The sequence below is a fragment of the Telopea speciosissima genome, chromosome 11 (genome assembly GCF_018873765.1).
Source record: "Telopea speciosissima isolate NSW1024214 ecotype Mountain lineage chromosome 11, Tspe_v1, whole genome shotgun sequence".
NCBI classification, from domain to species: Eukaryota; Viridiplantae; Streptophyta; class Magnoliopsida; order Proteales; family Proteaceae; genus Telopea; species Telopea speciosissima.
The window spans coordinates 6,435,100-6,457,699 of record NC_057926.1 but is presented as its reverse complement, the minus strand read 5'-3'; the positions used below and the strand labels follow the sequence as shown (position 1 = coordinate 6,457,699).

At 39.1% G+C, this 22,600-nt stretch overlaps 1 protein-coding gene and 1 long non-coding RNA gene across 2 annotated transcripts; both read right to left on the bottom strand.

Moving 5' to 3' along the window:
* Positions 1-331: 331 nt before the first annotated feature.
* LOC122646900 lies at positions 332-10,102 on the bottom strand. The gene is made up of 3 exons (XR_006330713.1): positions 10,089-10,102; positions 6,585-6,586; positions 332-585 (listed from the first exon to the last, which is right to left on the bottom strand). It is a non-coding gene; the product is annotated as an uncharacterized LOC122646900 (long non-coding RNA).
* Positions 10,103-11,181: 1,079 nt separating this feature from the next.
* On the bottom strand, positions 11,182-11,769 carry LOC122644712 (agamous-like MADS-box protein AGL61). The gene has a single exon (XM_043838105.1). It carries the CDS (start codon positions 11,767-11,769, stop codon positions 11,182-11,184), a length of 588 nt encoding a protein of 195 aa, XP_043694040.1.
* Between the last annotated feature and the right edge of the window lie 10,831 nt (positions 11,770-22,600).

Genomic DNA, 22,600 nt, shown 5'->3' with positions numbered 1-22,600 from the left:
TAGAGATCCAAAGAGGTACGGATGCTTTATTTATCACTAAGTAGAGATTGATACTATATTCACCAATTGTCGCAATAATCGCTTGTTCCACAGCGGGATTCACTGCATTTTATATGTTTCAGATATATTTACTTACTTTTGAGGAACATTTGGTAGATCATATTCATGCATTTACGATCCATGTGACGGTATTAATACTACTGAAAGGTGTTCTATTTACTCGTAGCTCCCGTTTGATACCCGATAAAGCAAATTTTGGTTTTCGTTTCCCCTGTGACAGACCTGGAAGAGGGGGGACATGTCAAGTATCCGCCTGGGATCATGTCTTCTTATTTATCCCGATGGGAGCAAGAGTAACAATACAGTCTATAATGCTACAATGGTGGGTATAGTAAGCAAAATAGTACGAAAAGAAAAGGGGGGATATGAAATAACCATAGCGGATACATCGGATGGACATCAAGTAGTTGATATTATACCTCCAGGACCATAACTTCTTGCTGTGGGATGTAAAAATGCATTGGTAGGGGAGCGTTCCACCTTAGAGGGAAGCACCCGCGCGAGCAAGTGTGGACAAAGCGGAAGCTATTCAGATAAAGATTCTCTTTCTTTTCTGTTTGAAACCTTGGTATAGATCTAAGCTACGATCGCACCATAGAGATCCAATGAAAACAAAAGGAAAAAAAGCTAATTGCAACAATGCGACTAATGCAATGCAACAATGCTCTATGCTAGAGCCTACACAACTCAAGATAAAAAAAAAACAACTCCAATGAATGATAATTGAAAACCTAAAAAGGAGTGTGACACTACTCCTTGTTGTGAGCGCAAATGATATGAATGATAAATGCACTTGAGCTCTTATGTATACTCCTCTTGATGTAGTAAGTTGGAGAGAGTGTGAAGACTTGAATGCTTGAGTTCACCTAAGGAGAGCTTGAATGAGATTCTTGATTAATGAATAATAAAGCACTTGTTTGGATGGTAGTTGATAGTTAAAGCTATGTAAAGTTTGTCTTGATAGGCTCATGTTTGAGTTAAAATAATACCGCAAGCGTACGGGTCAATTGTAGCTACGGGTCGAACACGAGGAGATATTCGCCACTCTATTTAACTAACTTAAAAGTAATGCAAAGTGAACCAAATTAAAGTGTTAAATTAAACTAATTAAACTAATAAAAATTAATGCATCCTAACTCATAAGCATCTAACAAAATTAAGGGATTAAATTGGCGTCCTAACACATGAGCATCTAACCTATCAAACTAACGCAAATTGAAAGGAATAAAAATGCAGCCACACATAATAACCACATAAAAAGGAATAAGGGAATAAAAGTGCATCCACAAACCACAACCGTATAAAAAAAAATTAAAAAAATAGAGGGAGAAGAAGAAGAAGAAGATAGAGAGAGATAGAGGAGAGGGAGAATGAGATTAAAGGTTTAGAGAATGAGATACCTTGATGTGCTTGAACCAAATTGGACTTGCTTGCATGAATACTTGAATAAACTTACCATGGCTTCCTCTTCTAAATCTCCAAGTCTTGTCATCAACATAAGAACTTAGACTAGGAAGCTTTAAACTAAAGCTATTACAACCATTAAACTAGACTTATGAAATCAAAACTAAGAACTTGAAATATCTAATCTTATGAAATCAAAACTAAAAACTAGAACGCCAAAAATCACAATTTAGAAGGAAAAGAAGAGAAGAAATTTCACTAAGTGCATGAGCCACATTGCAAAGGAGAGGGTAGGGGTATTTATAGGGGGAAGAGAGGAGAAGAGAGAAGAGGGAAGTGTAGGAGAAATATTCCCTAAGAAAAGAAAATATTCTCTTCTCCTTCCTCCTTTACATTGCCTTGAATCCCAAGAAAAAAGAAAAAAAAATAGAAAGAGGGAGAGAAAAGAATCTTAGATACATAAACCTTCGAACTTGTGCTTCCTTTTCTTTGTAGATATCTTCTCCAAGCAATGAGATCAAGGCATCTTTGACCTTTCAACCTTCCATAGATGAGAGAATATCTTTCAAAAGAAATCTATCCCAAGTAGAATTCCAAAATTGCCCTTGAAAAGTTGGAGGAGAGAGAGATTAAGGGTGATGACTAGGATTCCACTCACAATTAATGAAATGTCAAATCTGTCCTTCAAAAAACGTGGAGCATGGGATGCTTATATGGGCCTCACTGTTGTATTCCTTACGAAAAATCACCCAAAATAAACCCAAATTTCGTCCAATTTGAAATTCGGGAGCCCAAGATATCTCAAGTTGAAGTTGGACTGCTCCAGAGCCTTCCAAATGGAATCTTTCGACTGATAGAAAGATAACTTTTGATAATTACACTAAGGACCCTAGAATCCAAACTTTTACTTTATTTTATCCCCAGGCAGCTATCAATAATTACATATAAACCCCTATCCACGGAAATAGCCATAACTTCTTCGTTTCAACTCGGAATCAAGTATCGTTTGAACCGTTGCGAAGCTGACTCGACGGGCTATGCATCCATACTATTAACACCTCAAAATTATGCTAAGGGGTCCACTGTGATCACATTCAAATTTGATTGATTTGCGTGATTCTTTCAGTACTCAATCCAAACATGATTTCTCGACTCCTGGGCACTTCCGGCTATTCTTAGCATCTTTTGCTCCATTTTCAGAAGAATTCACTTAAAACCTGAAAAGCACAAGAAAGCACCGAAGTAACTCTATCTAATGTGGTAAAATGTATGCTTTATGCCCCAAGATTTCACACATAAATGTGCTCATCAGCTCACTTTATTGCTTAAAAATTTGATGGAGAAAAAGCTTTAACGGACAGAATTTTTCTCAACCGGCTCACCGTTTCACAATCTGACTCGTCGGATCATCAAGATAGTTGTTGGAGGGATTTGGGTCATCTAGACTTGTCGTATACCAACCAGACTCACCATTTTAGGAATCTGGCGAGCCGTTTCATCAAGTGGCTTGTGCCGATTATTCTTTTTTTTCTTAGGAAGAAATCTGGCGAGCTGTTTCAGAATCCAAAGCCCGCCAGTTGGTCTCGGCCAAAAATCTAGCAACCCGGATCTTAACAAATTGGATATATACGATTGTCCTAAATTGGCTCTTTGTCACTCTATTTTCTCTGATTTTTGGCTGATGACCTCCTACTCTTTTTGGATCAATTTTGGGATATATTGGGCATCACCTAAGGTCTATTTAGGTCATGTAACATGTATGCAATAATGTTATATGCATATGCAATTTTACACAATGCAATAAACGTGTTCTATCCTAAATCAAGTGCACACAAACGTCTTCCAACTTGATTCTTTGGCTCTTCAAACTTCTCTAAGCTTTTCTTAAACTTTGGTATCTTTCAAGTCTTGTCTCCTTCTTGTATTTGCTCATTTGAATTTGGTCACATATACTATAACATTGGAAACAATGTTAGTCATTTTAATGTGTTTGTTATCATCAAAATTCTTATAGGGAGGAGGGAATTTCCCAGCACAATTTTGTTTGATATTAAAAACAAGATTCTTCATAATTATGTTGTTAATGGTTGTTCTCTAGGAAATCCAAGAAAATTAGGTGTCGGTTGTGTTTTTCGAGATGCACATGCTAGAGTGGTTTTCTCTTTCAGGAATTTCCTGGAATTTCCTGGGAGTTCAGTCTGATTTAGAGGCTGAGTTCATTGCGGTGATTAAATGCATGGTGTTTGCTAGGGATCTAAGGATTCCTAAGTTATAGGTGGAATGTAATTCAGCCTCTGTATTTTTACTACGTTCTAAGAGGGTGGTGCCTTGGTTTGTGCGGCAAGAGTGGGTCTCTTTTCAACCTTACCTGGTTTCTATTGATTGGAAGTTCTTGCATTGTTATAGAAAGCTAATCCTATTGCGGATTCTTTAGCCAAGTCTGCAGCAAAATTTGAAGTTACTTCTATGATGATAGTTTTCCCTCTTTCAATTCAAAATGAGATTTAGGTGGATGCTCAAGGTAGATCACATTTTCATGATTCTGTTTGATATTTTGTTGTTTACGAGTTAGTTCCTCTTGCTGACGGCAATGCGAAGGGTGGGAAGGGCTGACCCTATTTTTTTGTTTGAGTTTATGGCTCAGGCTAGCTGATGTATGTATTCTCTTTTTTATTCTCATTCTTTTAATACAAATGATCCTTTAGAGGAAAAAAAAAAGTGTTGTTTGTCCTAATACTAGTCGAAATAGGCATCTTGGCTCTTCGTGGGACCTACCTCTGATTTCTCCTCCCCTAGTTTTATTGTATCATTAGTTATTCTTATGGTTGTTTCTACCCCTCCCCTTTGGTGTATCCCCCTTTTTTCTAGTTGTTTTGCCCCCACCCCTCTATGTCCCTCTCTCATTGGCATTGTATTGTTTGGTTGAGATCTTTTTCCTTGGATAACCTTTTAGGCTCTTGACTTTCATATTATTTTCATTCACCAAAAAAAAAAAAGAGTTATGAGCTTCATTGAATATATTTTCATTAACCCATAAATAAAAAATGCTCCAGCTTCATGATATAACATATCGTATTCGTTGGTATGGATCTGAATTACGAGCTATGTTCAATGATTTTTTTTCCGCTAAAGGTAAGCAAAAGTATATTTAAAAATTGAAATATGTACAGGTTTAGAGTCTAGGCATACCCAGACTTAAGAAAAATTACAAAGTAAAATGAGACTTGGCAGTCCATCTTCAGTGATGCCATCAACAGAGACCAAACCATCTAGCCTTTGACTAGAGGAACCACCTTTGGCATTGGTATCCGCAGTTACCTCTAGACCAAAGCCAAAAATGAAATAAGCTCGAAAGCATTAGATTGAAAATCTGTATCTGGATCTAACTTGTGCATCCCCTATAATGTTTGCAAGCACAAAAATAAGATGAGATGGTCAAGGCAGGGACTGCTGAGAAGCAACACTGCGTTTAGCTAATAGATCTGCTACCTAGTTAGTTTTTGGTAACAATGGGAGATCTTCCATCTGATGGATGATAGATACGTAAATAAGCATGCCACTACTACAAAAATTTCTAAGGGATTGAATGAGTATTAATGCATGAGACTATTAGCCAAGTATACAATTGCCTATTCTAAGGCAATGTATATCCGATAACTGGAGGATTTACATTCCATCTTGGACTCTACTTATTCTCCAAGTATTTCCTTTATAATGTAACTCTATGTATAGAACTATTTCCCTAGTAAGATTCTAGGATTCTCTTCAATCTTCTAATCTCTCTATATAATGTAATCACATGTATATGAAATAATTAAGGAATGAAAATATAATTTAGATCTTTTGATCGAACATGGTATTAAAGCTTTAACTCAAATGAGTTTTTCTTTCTTTTGTGCATCTCCCACTAGTGCACTGCCCCTAGTGCCACCGTTGCCGAGTTCTTGCTAACACCTCCAATCCTGCCAATGTATCTCCCCTCTCCCTCTTCACTATGTCTTCCCCTTCTGATGAATCTGGGTGTAGATACCTCATTTTGTCTTTTCCCTCGGAGGCTTCCCATGATGATGATGAGAATCCTCCAAGGTGTAGAGTCGATGTAGTAGATGTAGCGCAAATGTGCATTGCCCGAATCCGTCCATAGATCGTTCACTCTCAATATCCCTCAGAGAAAAACCCGCAAATCCCTAGTGGAGCCAAAACCAGAGCCCAAGAATACTCTAAATGCCCCCTGGAAAGGCTAGCCCTGACCCAAACTTCCTTAGAACTAGCTTGGCCCAACATAGAACCAGCCCAAACAACCTAAAATCTCTACATCGACACCCAGACTAAGGCCGACATTGAAAGCCCATGAGTCGACATCGACCATACCTTCCATTGACATCGACCCATCCCTTTTTATTGTCGAATAGAGCCATTTTACTGTCTATCTCATATCAATATTCAGAACATTATTGTCGACACCCGAAGCATTCCCACCGATGTCAACAACTATTCATCAACAACAGCTCGATGTCGACCTACCCCTCCTCAATGTCTTCTCGACCCAAATCATTGTCGACCCTATGCAAATTCGAGAGACCCAAACTTTCCATGTTTAGCTCTAAGTTCACTTCCTTTCATGTCTAAGCTTATATTTGGTAACTTGGATGCAAATTTTAGCTCCCTTAGATCCCAAGTAACTCCCCCTTTGGTAATGAACCACTTTCCCACATCCCATTGGCCATAACTTTTATTAAACACCCATCGTTGATGCAAAGACACCCATTCCGATGCTTTACCAATGATACAGATCAAACCCAAGGTCCTAGCACAAATTTAGGAGTACACATACCCCTCTACAACTATAAATACACCCTCTCTCACATTGGGGAGGATGCCCAAATCCTTGGACAACTCTCTAAGTCCTATCTTGGCTAATTAACTCATATCAAGTGATCTTTGGGTACGGATAACAAAGTGCTGCCCAAAGGAGAATCCGAGAAGCCCAAACTATTGGCGATATCATCTCCAATCATCTCTCCTCTGATTCACAAAAGAGAAGCCTCCACTCATACTTAAGTTCAACTCCTTCTAACTAGTTGAATCCTTATTCCTTCACTTATTTTCACCGGATTTACCGCTCTCTCTCTTTCATATTCGTTTTGCATCTCTTAGTGGCATGTGATCCCATCTATTTACATGGTGATCACACACACTCTTGTTGTCTTCTATGATTACATGCTTATTTTCATTCACGATCCCCATCCACTGTAGACTAAAACTCCCCCTACTTGTTATTGCATGCATCTGTTGGATTCTCTATGTGATTGTATATCATGTACCTCTTTAATTTAGGATTCGCCTACTTGTGTATCACAATGTTTTGATATTGATTAATGCATCTCACATGTGCTCATTTGTTCAGGCTTCTCATGTCATATTACTTCTCCATATTTCTCCATGTTCCTACTTCTTTTTCCATGCCTGCATGTAGACTAGGTCTTTACCCTTTTCTTATTTCTACCATTCTTTGTATTCCCACTATATCACTATCGTCTCTTTACACCACTTCTTGTTTTGCTGTTTTCACCATTTTCATGCTTCATATGCCTGACACTATCTCTTTTTACTTTCATGTATACTAACCCTTACCATGCAACCAAGTTTCAAGTACATCCCCCTATCTTTCCTTTGCACTTTAGATTTTATTTTTCATGTACATTATTCTTTCACCCAAAAGCATGTTGTAACCTTGCCTAGCTAAGCAAGAGAAAGACTGGCAAGTCCAGGCAGACTGGGGTGCCTAATACCTTCCCCGGACCGTAACTTGACCCGCACCAAACATATGGACCGATCAGTCCCTAAAAGGGCGTAGCATGAGAGTCATTACATTTACACTTTGGGTCCTAGACCCTCCTCTAGAAGGCGACTGCAACATTCGATTCACCTTTCTCTTCTCCCCAGAGAGGGATGACGTGAACACGTGGCGATCCCCTACCATGTCATTGTCCTCAAATCAGATGAGATGGGGTGCCAATACCTTCCCATTCTCATAACCTGACCATTTACCTAGATTCTCTGACCAGACCATATGAAATTACGTAGACCTTTTTGTTCACCCCGGATGAGGCTACATCCATTGGGTCCTAGGCCCAAATCCTAGGTGGCGATTCCATCTATTTTGACATATGTAGCATGATCCCAAACCCCTGTCGCCAAGGGACCACGATAAGTAACAACTCTAGGGATCCCGTCCGCAAGGCGGATTGAATCCGCATCCCAGGAGGTCGCGGTACCCACACCTTCCCTTCCAACCAAGCAGCCTGGATTCAACCTAAGGAAGAATATGATCCTTTTTAACTATGCATTAAAAATATCAATACCAAGGTATTTGGTTGGGAAATGGCTCTCAATGAACCCAAGAATATTAAGAAGTTGCCATTTTCGAGTAACATCAATATGACCAAAGAAAATTTTGTTTTTTCCCATATGCACCTTCTGATCAGAATAAAGCTGGTAATGATGCAGGAATGAGTTTAAATTCTGTACATAGCGAATACCAGCATTCATGAAGATCAAGTGAGGAGGAACTTGTACTCCCCGAGGACCTGGTCAGGATTTAATCTTCCCATTGTTTAGTAGAGTATGTATGGCACAACACAGAACTTCCTCTGCCAAAATGAAGAGCATGGGGACTAGGGGGTCACCTTGTCTTAGGCCACGTTTCACCCAAAAAAAACCCATAGGGCTATCATTGAATAGAAGGGATAGTTTAGTAGAAGATAACATGTGAGAAATCCAGGAAATCCATACCTCATTGAAACCAAACTGCCACAACACATCAAATAGAAAGTCTCATTCAAGGGTGTCATAAAGCTTTTTGAATATCTAATTTCAGGCCAATCCCTCCTCCGTGCACCTTCCTAGGAAGGATGTTAGCGAGCTCAGAAGCCATGGTGATGTTGATGAAAATAACTTTTCCTTGTTGGAATGCTCCCAACACAAATTGGGAGGAATTTGTCAAGCGAAACCGCCCCCTCAATTTTTGGAATGAGAGTTATGAAATTATTATTCATGCCTTTGATCAAAATTTCCTTGATAAAGAAGTTGAAGAAAGCATGGCAGATATCATTCTCAACAATATGCCAACGAACCTTGAAGAAAGCACCTTCTTTTGAAAAATTTCATATTACAAAACCAAATACTAATCGATTGAAGAATGATCAGAAATCATTATCCCATCCTCCTTCTTGAGAACCCTAATAGAGTTTTTACACCTTTTAGTTTTGGTAGACAGGTGAAAAACTAACTTTTCAACCATCAGATCCTTGACTTTTCTACTCAAAGCTTCTCCTCCAAGTCAAGAGCTTGCTGGTAGATAACCTTGACATCAGACTCACAGTAATTCAACCCCATTGTTTCATAGCTTCCTAAACATCTTCCAAAGCCACCTTAGATTGAAGAACCTCTTCAGTAATATTATAGGGGAAACACCCATTTACCAATTAGCAGGATAGCTTTCAATCTCTTAAGTTTCTGAGATGCCTAAATGATAGGACTACTAGACACCAATAGGGCCCAAGAATTCTCCACAACAGACAAAAAGTCTGAATGCTCCATCCAAAACTGCTGAAGCTTGAAAGGACAACTATGATTCATTGCAACCAAACGTTGGTAAGAGCTGTGAAAAAAATCCAACTATGATTCTTGCAAAAACTCCTTTAGAGGACTGCCAAAACATTCCCTTTTCTTCTATTGTTACACCAAGTGAATTTGTGATCTCTAGATGGAAGAACAATAAGAGAGCATGAGCCTATCATGGCTGCAAACTATGAGACCGAATCTGCATTGAAAGCATTAGGACCTCTCTTGTCATGAGAAATTAAACAAGGTGGCATTAAAGTCTCCAATCACAATCCAAGGCACCAAAGCAACAGATAGAGAGCACAGTTCAACCCATAGCTCTTAACGAGCAGCCCTAAAACAACTGGCATGAATGATAGAAAAGAAAAACTTCTTAAAATTGATGTCAAAGCAAACAATAAGTTGCTGCTCTGAGAAGCTAATCAGGGATGGCCGAGGTAAAGAAGCCTTCCATAAGATCCAAAGATTAGGGGGTTTTGCAGCCCTTTCATTTTTTATTTTTTTTTGTGCTAAAGGTTAGCAAAGGTTATATTAAAATAGGATAAGGATGTACAAAATTAGCGTCTAGGGGCATACTTAGACGAAGAACAGAAACAAAGATGTTTTTTAGCTCCAACTTCGGCATTGCCATCAATAGAAACTAAAAAAAAAAAAAAAAACCAAACAAAAGGACCCAAGGATCCACCTTCGACATGGCCATCAGCAGTTCCCGAGCACACAAACGAAAAAGGAAAATAATCCTGTCGAGTTCAACCTCCCAACAAAAAAGAACTCAATCCAAACTCGATGTGTCGAATTATCTTGGTCTTTCTTGGCTGTCCCATGGAACGCCATGCCTAACAAATCTAGGACTAGAATTCCTTGAGAACGAGTCTCATAAGCGAGCAGACTCAGAATGGCCGTCATCCTCATCCATAGAGCAGATCGAAAGAATCGTTCTCATTAGAACAAGAGCTGTTACCCACCCCAGCTCTAGACGCTGCATTGATCACAAGGACAGAATGACGCATGCCAGAAGATGGAGCAGTATTCGAAGGAGCTATCTGCACGAACCAAAGAATCCCTAACAACTGAAGTATCTTCATCTTCTGATGCAAGAGTTCTACTTGTTATTGGTGAATCCTAATCTTAGTTTTAATCCAGAAAGTACTGTCGGCATGCTATTTCGCCTTCAAAACGCATGTAAACAGCCAAAAAGTGCATACAACAGACCCAAAGGCACTTAGCCCTGAAGAACTCATCAAGATCATCAATTTGATATATAATTCACCCTATTTTGGTTTGTATCTCGGACCAAACCAGTGTGCTTCTAGGGCAGTTTTGTACTTTCTCGGGTTAGGGTTTTCTCTCTATATTTTGACGCGTGAAAACGCTATATATAGTGATTATCTCTTTGAGAGATGTGTGTGAGGGTTTGTAATTTCTTCCAGGAAATAATGGATTTGGACTATCGCTCTACCGTGGATGTAGCCTACCTTCTTGGGAGTGAACCACGAAAATCTTAGTCTTGTGTGTGTGTGCGTGCTTTCTCTTCTCCTTGTTTTCTTTTGTATATCGCCATTCTACTGCATTGTTATTTCCTAACACTACTGTTGAAGGGAACATTAACTGTAGACTCCTTAGGTAGAGAAGGGATCAAGACTCCAGCCCTTGCACCACTGGAGTTCGCATCACCATCCACCCTCACTCAGATCATCAGCAATTGGGGAAGACACCCTAGGGAGATTACACATCAAAAGAGTCTAGGTGATCAAATCATTACAAATTGACCAAACGATCTGAATCTTGGAATTCTTGGAATAAGAGAAAACAATCCAGCATGTAAGCTTATCCGACTGGATTAGCTAGAACAGGCCAACTTAAGTAAAACCCTAATCCCATCACCACAAGAACTTCATCATCTTCTCAAATATTCAATCCCATTAAGGTAAGGGTTTTTTTTTTAAGAGACAGAAAGAGGACTTAAAAAACAAAAGAATGATAAGAAAGGAGATCAGAAGCATTTTTAAACACAAAAACAAAAAAACTAAATTTGAAGCTAATACTTTATTTGATATGAGAAATGCAAACATGCAGGAACAACTGCAATATTTATTTGCAGCCGTTCTTGGTGCCAAGGGTTAACATATTAGCTTTCGCCATTGCAAGCTCTATAAAACCATGAATCGAAAGCATTAGATGGTTAAGCTTAGGCAAATCAAGGTCCTCAATCGGTCCTTGCCACCATTCTCCACCCAGCAGGGTTTCTTCTTCTCGCTGCTGATCAAGTGCTTTCCCACGCTTCTTCTCAACTCCCACCTTGCTGAGAAGCTCAGTCATGATCTCATGCTTGACCACCTGGCTGTTCTTGGTTCCTTGAACACTTTCTTCCATAATCTTTGGTACATTTTCTTCAGGTAAAAAGTTTTGGACAAGGAACTTGTCTAAAATGGAGTTGACGTTTGGATGTCCAAAGGAGTATACCTTGCCAGACTCAGAGAAGAGGAGTATGACAACCTCAGCACCACATAAGGTGGAAAGTTCGTTGGCCTTGTTAAAAAGACCAACTCGACGCTTCGCGAAGGTAACAAGTCTTGCTGGTTCCTTATCAATCGTTTTCATCTCAATTTTCCTGCGACCCATGCTTCTCTTCCTTGGCACAGATGATCGAAACTGTTTCAGATGACCTAGCTGATTCATAGCTAGGTTTAGATTGTGACAAAGCTTAGAGGTGATGCATGGTGATTTATAGGGTTTTTTTTGTTTCCTTGACCTCCGTCGAGAATCGATCTCCCACCATCCATAGGTGGTCCCCACACCCCATGGATGGTGGGAGATCGACTCTGGCCGTTGAATGCCATTGGAGAGGATATGAATTCACTTCTGTCTAGCTGTCCATATTTAATTAGGGATAGGGTTTCCTACAAGGGCAATGTAAGAAGAAATCTCTACACACTACAACTAATGAAGGATGGAAAATGGTATCATCCATATCAAGCCAACATGGGGCCCACATGGTTAGAATAGGAGAGAAAAATGTTAGGGTGAGTCTCATTGTTTATTATGTTAAGAGGGTATAAAGGAATATGTACGGGCTATGTAGCAAGCTTTTTCTCTTTTAATAATTAGATTTTTTTTTTATTTACTTCCTTATATAAAGATTAAATACCATCTTGGTCAAAGAAAATTACAACTATTGTAATCTTCCTTATAAATGCAAATCATGAAAATACAGAATGATCTTGGTTGGCATTATAATGGCCCTTCCTCGTTGTACCTAGAGTAGGAGAAAGTATCTTGACAGTATTTTAATAAACACATTGGTAGATTTAAATTCATTCACATATCTAGTACTTTCCTTTTTTTTGCTAAAGGTCAACAAAGATCTTTATTAATAAAAGAACGAAACAATAACAATTAGGTGTATGCCAGACATAGTTGGCCAAAATAATAAACACAAATTTCAGATCACACTTCCACCTTCGACATGGCCATCAGCTGAGAATGCAATCCAAATCAAAGAGACCAAAAAAGGCGTTAAATAAAACGGTATCGAGGCCTTGCTTGAGCATCCCTGCTAATATTATTGGAAATAAAACGAGGGGCTATTCCGAATGGAATCAACTCTTGAGGCTGCCACATGCTTTGCTAGTGAATCTGCAACTGAATTTATCTCTCTGAAGCAATGAGAGACTCTCCAAGAGATTCCATCTGGAAAACTCTTCAAAGCTAACTAAGATTGAGTAAACGACAAAGGAATTAATTGATTCGAAATGCAAAACACAACCGAGCTAGAATTACATTCAACCCAAACCCGATTGAGATCAAGAGCCATGACAAATTTTATCCCTTCCACAAATGCAACAAACTCAGCTCCAAAGTTAGCTATGATACCCACATAGGTAGAGAAACATCTAATAGGAAAACCCGATGCATCACGAAAATTTCCCCAAGCTCCTGCATTTCCTAGGTTTCCTAGAGCACAGCCATCTATATTTAATTTAATCCATCCATCTTGAGGCCTCTTCCAAACCGCTTCAAGAATCTCCTGAGAGCTGGAGGGAGAAGTATATATACACATAACCATTGAAATTATCAAATCCTTAATTGATTTGATCGAACATGAAGAGAAAACAATAGAGATATGATAAGAGTGACATGGCCTTAATTTGGAGGTGGAGTCCAGTGAGGTTTGGCAGACAACTAATCCACTTTCAGCGTTGGAAGCTGGTTTCAACATCAATGAGAAACATATTTTGACTAAACTTGTATGGGTAAGATTCCCTGATCTCCCATTTGAATACTGGCATAAGAATGTCTTGTTGTCGATGGCGAAGGCGGTGGGATGGCCGGTGCCCTGGATCAGCAAACCTGTAGAGCAATGGTGGGTCACTTTGCATGCGTTCTAGTAGAGGTGGAAGACTCCACCTTGGCCTCTCGTGTCTTCGAAATTCAGGTCGAGCACCGCCAACCTGGTTTGAAGGTGTTATATTATTTTCTACAAATTATTGAGTATTATTGACTTATATAGAGTTTCACTCAAATAAAAACTCTATATACCGTTTTAGTAATTAATTTGGTTTAGGATTTATTTCCTATTATCACATGTAGAATCCAATTCTTATTCTCTTAGGGTTCAATACTCCCATCTCATGTATAAATACATCTACACACTGAATGAAATACAACTGAGAAATCTGAGCTCTATATGGCATTTGAGAGTTCTCAGCTCTAATAAGTATGAAGATGAATTAGGTCGGTATGGTTATTTCAAGAATGTGGGGCATGCGATTAATATTTGTCGTGTTAAAAAGGCGGATGACTCTAAATCTTGAGATTATATCCACACAGATGGAAGGGGTTCCAGGAGCAAATTATGCTGATGTTGAAAGGCCTTCTTCCCCAAACAGGGCCGTTGCATTTTCTCCTCAGGTCAGCCATGTTGAATGTGAATTGACTCAGTGTGCCTCCTCCCTTTTGGAAATGAGGGATTCCAGGGAGGGGCAGCTTCTGGCAATTTGAATTCCATTCAACGTCTTGAAAGGGTGCAATCAAGGGAGAAGGATCTTCCTGTTTCCTTTTCTCGTGATCCTATTTCGGCAAGTAGGAGGTTGATTATCAATTAATGATGAGAATGGTAACTCAATCTCTTTTCCTATTGTGGGTACTGTGAGCTCCGGATGCAGGGTTTCAATCTGCCTTGCGGGTGGGTCCAAAGCTTTCGAGGTCTCTTGGTGACAGGGATGTTGGGTTGAATGGGGTCGTACATCATATTTAAATTTATTAAAATGGGGTGGGGGGGGTTGGGATCATTCCATATGTACATCAAAATAAAAGGAGTCGCAACCTAGGATTTGCGCCTAGGACCCAATGAGGGTAGTCCAATCCATGATGGATGGAAAGAGCTATGCTTGATTCCATTTGGTCTGGTCAGAGAGTCTAGGTAGGTGGTCAGGTTATGAGAGCGAGAAGATATTAGCATCCCATCTCGCCTGATCGAATCAGTCTTTCTACTAGATGTTTGATTTCGAATATTCTCCCTATAATGATATGTCTTATACCTACTACATGCAAGACTAACTCAAAATGCATTTATCACAAGAAAAAAAAAATTAAACATGCTATTTCTGTGAGTAAAAAAAATGTTATGTACACTAAATAAATCACTTTAATGATCTACATTATGCTAAACTAAAAAGAAAAATAGAAACGTATACCTGCCAAAAGTATCAACGAAGTAAAGAAAAATGCAATGAATACTAAATACGGAATGTCCCATGGCTTAGGTGGAGACATACAACCGGGTTTCCTTTCTCTTGTTGGATAGAGTAACGGTTATGTGGGGTAAGTTTGGGGTTACTCGAACTTTGGGTAGAGTAACGGCTTGTTAAAAGGAACTTTTACTACTCGGACTTGGAGGCAGAGTAACGGCGTCGCGGGTGGCTTCAGGAATCTACTACTTGACTTATGGACAAACGACATCACATTGGAGTAATGGAGTTTGTAAGGAAGGGTATGAGTGTAAAAGGATGGAAATAGGGTAGAAATGGGTAAAATGGGGTATTGAGGCTCAAACGAAGCTCGGATAGCATAACGGGATGCGAATATTGAAGTAGGGAAGTGAAAAATGGAGGTGAGGATCACTAGGACGGATGTAAGCATTCAAAATAGGAAAAAATGAGCAAAGGAGGCATGATTCCCGAGTTTGGGGGTCCTCCTAGAATGGGACTCTTTTGGACACTTTTTTTGGTTTTTTTTGTAAATCCAACTGCAGATGAGGCTCCGGTGATGGTTCTCATTCTCACGACCTGGGCATGGACGGATCGGATCTTAGAAGCCCTTGTGAGTCGAGCAAGTATGCTTCTGAAGTTGGGTTGCCTTCACACAGTTCAGAAGGGAGTAATGGTGATGAAGATAGCTCGAACTCTAAGCGTGATTCTGCAGGTGAGGAAGAAGTCAAGCACTCTGAGGGGAAGGTTGGGGATGTGGACTCTATTCATGACTCTTCGGTTTGTCTTGAACCATTATCAGAGATTTATGATCGAAGACAAGGGGTTGAAGAAGCTGTTTCAGGGCCTAGAAGAAGGCATTTTGAATCCAGGGAAGGTGAGGGTCATGGTCGAGACGGTGGCAAAGGGCTTATGAATCCAAACCATGGTGGTAGAGGGGTAAACTTTGTGAGGTGGTAAAGTGCTAGTAGCGGAGACTTCTTCCTCGAGACTCACAAGATCATCAAACATCAGTCTTCCCAAGATACCTTCTATGGTGGAGTCGTTGCCTTCATCTTCTACGGCAGGTGGTCGAGTGCTGTTATCTTTCCCTAAATTAGGGGAAATCGATGCAGCTGCTAAGGGAAAGGAACAAAGTTGTCTCGAGGGCAATAGTTGACCTTCTCAAAATCTCAAACACAATAATGGAGGTCAAACCAAAAAGTATGACAAAACCTCCAAGTCATGAAAGTAATCCATAAAGGTCCTCTTCTAGAACATCAGAGGGGTAAAGACGATTACTAGTGAAGGGCCTTAAGTCTTCTCTTGAAAGAGCACACATCGGATGTGGCGTGCTTAGCAGAACCCTAGTTGGAGTAAGAAAATTTCCCTCTCTTTTTGTTTTCAATAAAAGGGGTTTTGCAGCAGATGTAATTGCCAATTCTAGGAGGGATAAGGTGCCCAATCTTTGGTTGATTTGGAAGTAATATCTTCAGCACCCTGTGGTTGTTTTAGAATTAGACCAATAGATTTCGGTCTGTGTGGACTGGTTGGGGTAGAAGTTGCTTGTGTCTATTATTCATGCCAACCAATTTAGGGTGAAAAGACGTGAATTATGAATGGACCTTGTTACTTTATCTATCGATTCAAATCCCTGGATTGTTGTTGGGGACTTTAATGCCACTCTGGCATCTCATGAAAAGAGGGGCCCGGGTCATTTCAATCGGAGTTCAACGATAGACTTTCAGGAAATGGTAAACTCTTATTTTTTATTGGTATTCCTTCCTAGGGGTGTAAATTTACATGGATAACGTGGCAGCATTCCTGGATAGGAGATTTTGTAATGACAGGTGATTGTCGTACTTCTAGGGGTGTGCGCAACAAATTCTTTAAAGGATAGCTTATGATCATGTTCCTCTATTGATGAGCTCAGATGCTATTCCGAAGCCGAAGAACTGCCCCTTTCGTTTCCACAAGTTCTGGATAGAGCACGTGGACTTTTGCATGTGGTTTCGTAGGAAGAGGTTAAAGATAACCCCATTTCTTGTCTTTTTGATAACTCAAGAGCCTAAAACTAGTCCTCCTATCTTGGTTTTGTTTGGTGATTCCAAACTTTGATTCTTCCCTTAAAGATGCAAAAAAGAATTTGGAAGCTGACCAGGAATTGATAGTGAGGGAGGGCATGGATGATTTGGCATTTAGTCATGAAGTGGATGCTAAGATTGGCTACTTGAAGGCTTTAGAGAACCATGAAAAGTTGTGGATGAAGAAATCCAGAATTAGGTGGATGACTGTTGGGGATAGGAACCCAAAGTTTTTCCATCTTTCTACTAAAATAATAAGAGGTAGAAATCTTATCAAATCTCTTAGAAAGGAGGATGGTACAGAGACCAGTGATCAGCCATAGATAGCTTCCTATGTTGCAGGTTATTATGAGGGCTTTCACAAAGCATCTCGTTCAATTTCTCATAATGATCACCTTCGCTATATTCCTAGAGAGATTGGTGATGTTGATAATCTATCCCTTCTAATGAGGAGATTAAGAATGTTGTTTGGGACCATGACCCTGATAGCTCTCCAGGTCCAGACAGCTTCGCAGGGGCTTTTTTAGGAAATGTTGGGAGATCATGGCAGATGATTTTTGTATTAAAATTCTTTTTCTCATCTGGCAAACTTCTTAATGGGGTGAACAACTGCTTTATTTCTTTGACCCCCAAGGTGGAGGGAGAAAAATATTTGGATAAGTTCAGACCTACATGTATGGGCAACTTCTTCTGTAAAATAATTTCTAAAGTGTTAGCATTGAGATTATCAGTAAAGCTTCCAAGACTAGTTTATGAGGAGCAAGGTGTTGTTGGGGAATTGCCCAATCAAGAATCTCACATTACTGAGTTGTTCACAACTAAGTTTTGTTGATAACAAACACTTGCATACTTTAACATGTATGTGAAGCTTTGTAGTGATTCATATTGAGAGTAACAAGACTTGAAGAAGAACCAAGAGTGTGAAGATAAGACAAGTCAAGCCTCTCAAGACAAGACTAAGACAAGCTTCTCAAGTAAAGACAAGTCAAGACAATACATACTAGAAGAATCAAGACTATTCAAGACATGCTCATGTGCATCAAGACTACTTTTAGAACATTTTTCACACACGTGCATTGCAGACTCGCATGGTCATATGAGCATAGACTTAGAAATACCCTAGTTGATGACCAAGGACTGTTAAGAAGACCAAAAGATCATTGGTGCAAAAGCCCTAAAAGAAATAATTCAAAAATGACAAAACTGGGTTGAAACTGCACCAACCGGTTTGACTATTTAGAAGAAGTGTACTATGCTTCCTACGGTCTCCACAAGTTAGGCAACCGGTCTAACTAGTTGGCCCTAACTGGCTAGAGAATGTCCATCCAGTATCAAGTTGGTTGGTTAAGCCGGTTGTTCAATGGCTATATTTGTCAACAGCTCTTTCAACTGGTCTAACCAGTTCATGTACAGATCAACCGGTAGACCAAAAAAGTGACCATTTTTTTTACCTTTTGGCATTCAGATTCTTCACACCTTTTGGGTATAAATAGGCCATTAAAATCCAATCTCAATGTTTGAGTTAAAATAATACTGCAAGCATACGGGTCAATCGTAGCTACGGGTCGAACACAAGGAGATATACGCCACTCTATTTCACTAACTTTAAAGCAATGCAAAGTGAACCAAATTAATTAAAGTACTAAATTAAACTAATGATGATTAAACTAACGGATCCTAACTCACAAGCATCTAACAAAATTACGCATCTAAAGGATTAAATTGGCGTCCTAACACATGAGCATCTAACCTATCAAACTAATGCGAATTGGAACAAATTGGAAGGAATAAAAAAATGCAGCTACACTTCACAACCACATAAAAAAAAAATAGAGGGAGAAGAAGAAGAAGAGAGAATGAGATAGAAGAGAGGGAGAATGAGTTTAAGAGTTTACAGAGTAAAACATGGATGTACTTGCATGAATGTAGTTGAAGAGCTTGAATACTTGAACAAACTTTGCATGGCTTCCTCTTCTAAATCTCCAAGTCTTGTCATTAACTTAGGAACTTAAACTAGAAAGCTTGAAACTAAACTAGAATTATTACAACTATATTGAAGACATGAAATTAAAGCATGAATCAAAAGCATTACAACCACGGAATTGAAAACATAAAATCAAACTAGAATTTAGAAAGCCAAAAACTAAAAGAAGAGAAGAAGAAATTTCACTAATTAATTGAACTAAAAACTGAATTAAAACTAAACTAAAACTAACTTAAAAACTGAACTAGAACTAACTTAAAATTAACTAGTTACAACCCAAAGGGCAAGGGGTATTTATAGGGGGAAGGGAGAAGAGAGAGGAGGGAAGTGGTAGGAGAAATATTCCCTAAGAAAAGAGAATATTCTCTTCTCCTTCCTCCTTTACAATGCCTTGAATCCCAAGAAAAAAAGAAAAAAAATAGAAAGAGGAAGAGAAAATAATCCTAGATACATAAACCTTCTATTTATTAAAAAGTAACTTTCTAATTCTAACTTGTGCTTTCTTTTCTTTGTAGGTGTCTTCTCCAAACAATGAGATGAAGGCATCTTTGATTTTTCAACCTTCCATAGATGAGAGAATATCTTTCAAAAGAAATCTATCCCAAGTAGAATTCCAAAAGTGCCCTTGAAAAGTTGGAGGAGAGAGAGAACGCAAGGGTGATGACTAGGATTCCACTCACAATTAATGAAATATCAAATATGTCTTTCAAAAAATGTGGAGCATGGGATGCTTATATGGGCCTCACTGTTGTATTCCTTACGAAAAATCACTCAAAATAGATGCAAATTTCGCCCAATTTGGAATTCGGTAGCCTAAGATATCGCAAGTTGAAGTTGGACTACTCTAGAGCCTTCCAAATAGAATCTTTCGGCTGACAGAAAGATAACTTCTGATAATTGCGCTAAGGCCTTGAAATCCGAACTTCCACTTTATTTTGTCCCCAGCCGACTGTCAATAATTACAAATAAACTCCTGTCCACGGAAACGGCCGTAACTTCTTCATTTCAACTCGGAATCAAATGCCGTTTGAACCGTTGCGAAGCTGACTTAATGAGCTACACATCCATACTATTAACACCTCAAAGTTATGCTAAGGGGTCCACTGTAATCACATTCAAATTTGGTTAATTGGCGTGATTCTTTCAGTGCTCAATCCAAATTTAATTTTCTTGACTCCTTGGCGCTTCCGGCTATTCTTAGCATCTTTTGCTCTATTTTCACAAGAATTCACCTAAAACCTGAAAAGCACAAGAAAGCACCGAAGTAATTCTGTCCAATGTGGTAAAATGTATGCTTTATGCCCTAAGATTTCACACATAAATGTGCTCATCACTCAACATACCTTTTGAAGCATTGAATAACACTCTTTGGAGAGCTTTTAAAATTGTCTTCTATTCATTTTGAGTCGAGAGCCTCTATTATAACACTTTGATCTCAAGTCAACTCATCCATTGAAGGTTGTATTGAAATGATTGATCCAACTCATTGAAGAAACCTTGAGAAAGCCCTTGTTATTAGCATACACTCATATTTATATCATTTTGCACAAGGAAGCTTCTCCATTTAGGTAATATCACTCTTTATTCATTGGTTTGCATTTATATCTTAGTGTTGATCTAGGAGTTTGATGAACTCTTGATCAAACTAAGTGTGCGTCATCCTAGACTGCACTTAGGTGATTGCATATAATCCTCTTATCCTTAAAATATTGCACGGATCTCCTTATCCTTAAAAGATTGAATGGATTCTCTTATCCTTAAAAGATTATTGTGAAGGATTCTCTTGCCCTGCAACAAGATTATTGTAAAAGGTGTTATTTTCCACCTATTAAATTGAAAGGAAACATCTAGTGGAATTCTCTCAAGTATTGAGAGGAGTGGACGTAGACTCTTGGAGTCTAACCACTATAAATCGCTTGTGTCTTGTGATTGCTTTATTGCCTTAATTTTTTAAATTATACAATTTAATTGTAAAAAGGACATGTTCCACTAGATACAACATATTCACCCCCCGCTAGGTTATTTCACAGGTGCCTTTCAAAAGGGTAAAATCATCTCTTCCAACATTGGTCTTACCTCGGAGTCGGCTAATCTAATGCATTCTACGACTCGGAGTGGAGGTTTTGGCATTAAGTTGGATATCCGAAAGGCGTATGATACGCTTTTGTGGGATTTTCTTTTTGCAGTGCTTTGTAATTTTGGATTTTTCAGAGAAGTAGATTGGCTGGATACATCATATTCTCACCTCTTCTAGCGTTTCGATTCTTCTCAACGGTGGTCCAATGGGTTTTTTCGGTGTGGAAAGTGGCCTTCGTCAAGGAATCGATCTCTCCCTTGCTCTTCATTCTGGCGAAGGAAGTCTTAGCTCATTGTTGGCCAACAAGAAGATCAGAGCACTCCCTGTTCTTAGAGGGGTGTAGGTCCCAAGTCACCTTCTATTTGCTAATGATGTATTTATTTTTATAAATACTTCATTAGGTATGTTCCTAATCATATGGCCTTTCTAACCAAGTACCAAGAATTTTTGGGACAACTAGTGAATGTTGAAAAAAGCAAGCTGTTTTTTGGGTATGTTTCCCCAAGCCGTCGGCATCATATATCACACCTATTGGGGATCCCTGAATGTTCCCTCCCTACTCGGTATTTAGGCATCGAAATCTTCAAGGGTCATGTAAAAAGGGACCCTCTTCTCCCTCTGATGGACAAGATTAAGGGCCACCTCATGGGCTGGAAAGGTAAATTGTTGTCTAGGGCTAGCCTTGTGGAGTTAGTGAAATCGGTGATATTAGGAATCCCTGTTCATAAATTTTTGATTTATTAATGACAAAAATATCTTGTGAAAAAATGGAGTGATGTATGCATAATTTTAACTGGTCAGATGATTTGGATTCCAGACAATAAATCAATCAAATGGGAAGAGGTTTGCTCACCCAAGCAAGAAGGGAGGCTGGGTATCCGAAGTTTGCTTGATGTTTTTTTTTCTAAAAGGATCATATATATTAAAAAGAATGAAAAGAGAAGAAAATTACATAGATGCAAGCTGGGTCAAGAAACACTCCAGAAACTTGAAACAAAAAAAGCACAGGAAAGCCCCACCCTACACCTTCGACATAGGCATCAACAGGGGAGGGACTCGCTATCCAGCAAATTAAAAGACAAAAGACTAACAAAATGAGATACAAAATCTCAGCCTACTTTGCGCATCTACCAAGAGCTTGTCTTGTAGAAGAGGGGGAAGAACAAGGGAAAAAGAAGAGACACCTAGCCTTCCTGCCGATTTTGCAAAAGAGTCAACGATGGGGTTAGCCTCCCTAAAACAATGTGTGATGTAAATAAGGCCTTAATTTGTATATTATTATGGCAGATTAAGCATGGTCAGTTAGGGATGAGCAGCTTCTTTCAGGCCAGATTCATTAATCGTGATAGTTCGTTGAAGAATTCTTATAAATCCTCATCAATTTGGCTGGCGTTGAAAATAATGTGGGAGTTTGTTTCGAGTAATGAAAGTTGGGCAGTAGGGAATGATTTAAATGTCCATTTTTGGTTTGATAGGTGGCTGAGGGCTTCTTCCATCATGGAACTTTCAAATTGGAACCCATCTTTATTTTGTATTGAGTTTTCCTCAGGTGGAGTCTGTCTATTTTTAGGGAGGTTCTTGAATCGGCTCAGTTCTGAATGCTTCCCAACTCTCCTGTGGATGATGTTTGCTTCTGGTCTCATACCCCCTCTGGTGTTTTTCAGTAAAGTTTGCATGG

Excerpts from the sequence above, each read along its gene's own strand:
- LOC122644712 (XM_043838105.1), bottom strand. The coding sequence starts at position 11,769 with ATGAATCAGCTAGGTCATCTGAAACAGTTTCGATCATCTGTGCCAAGG.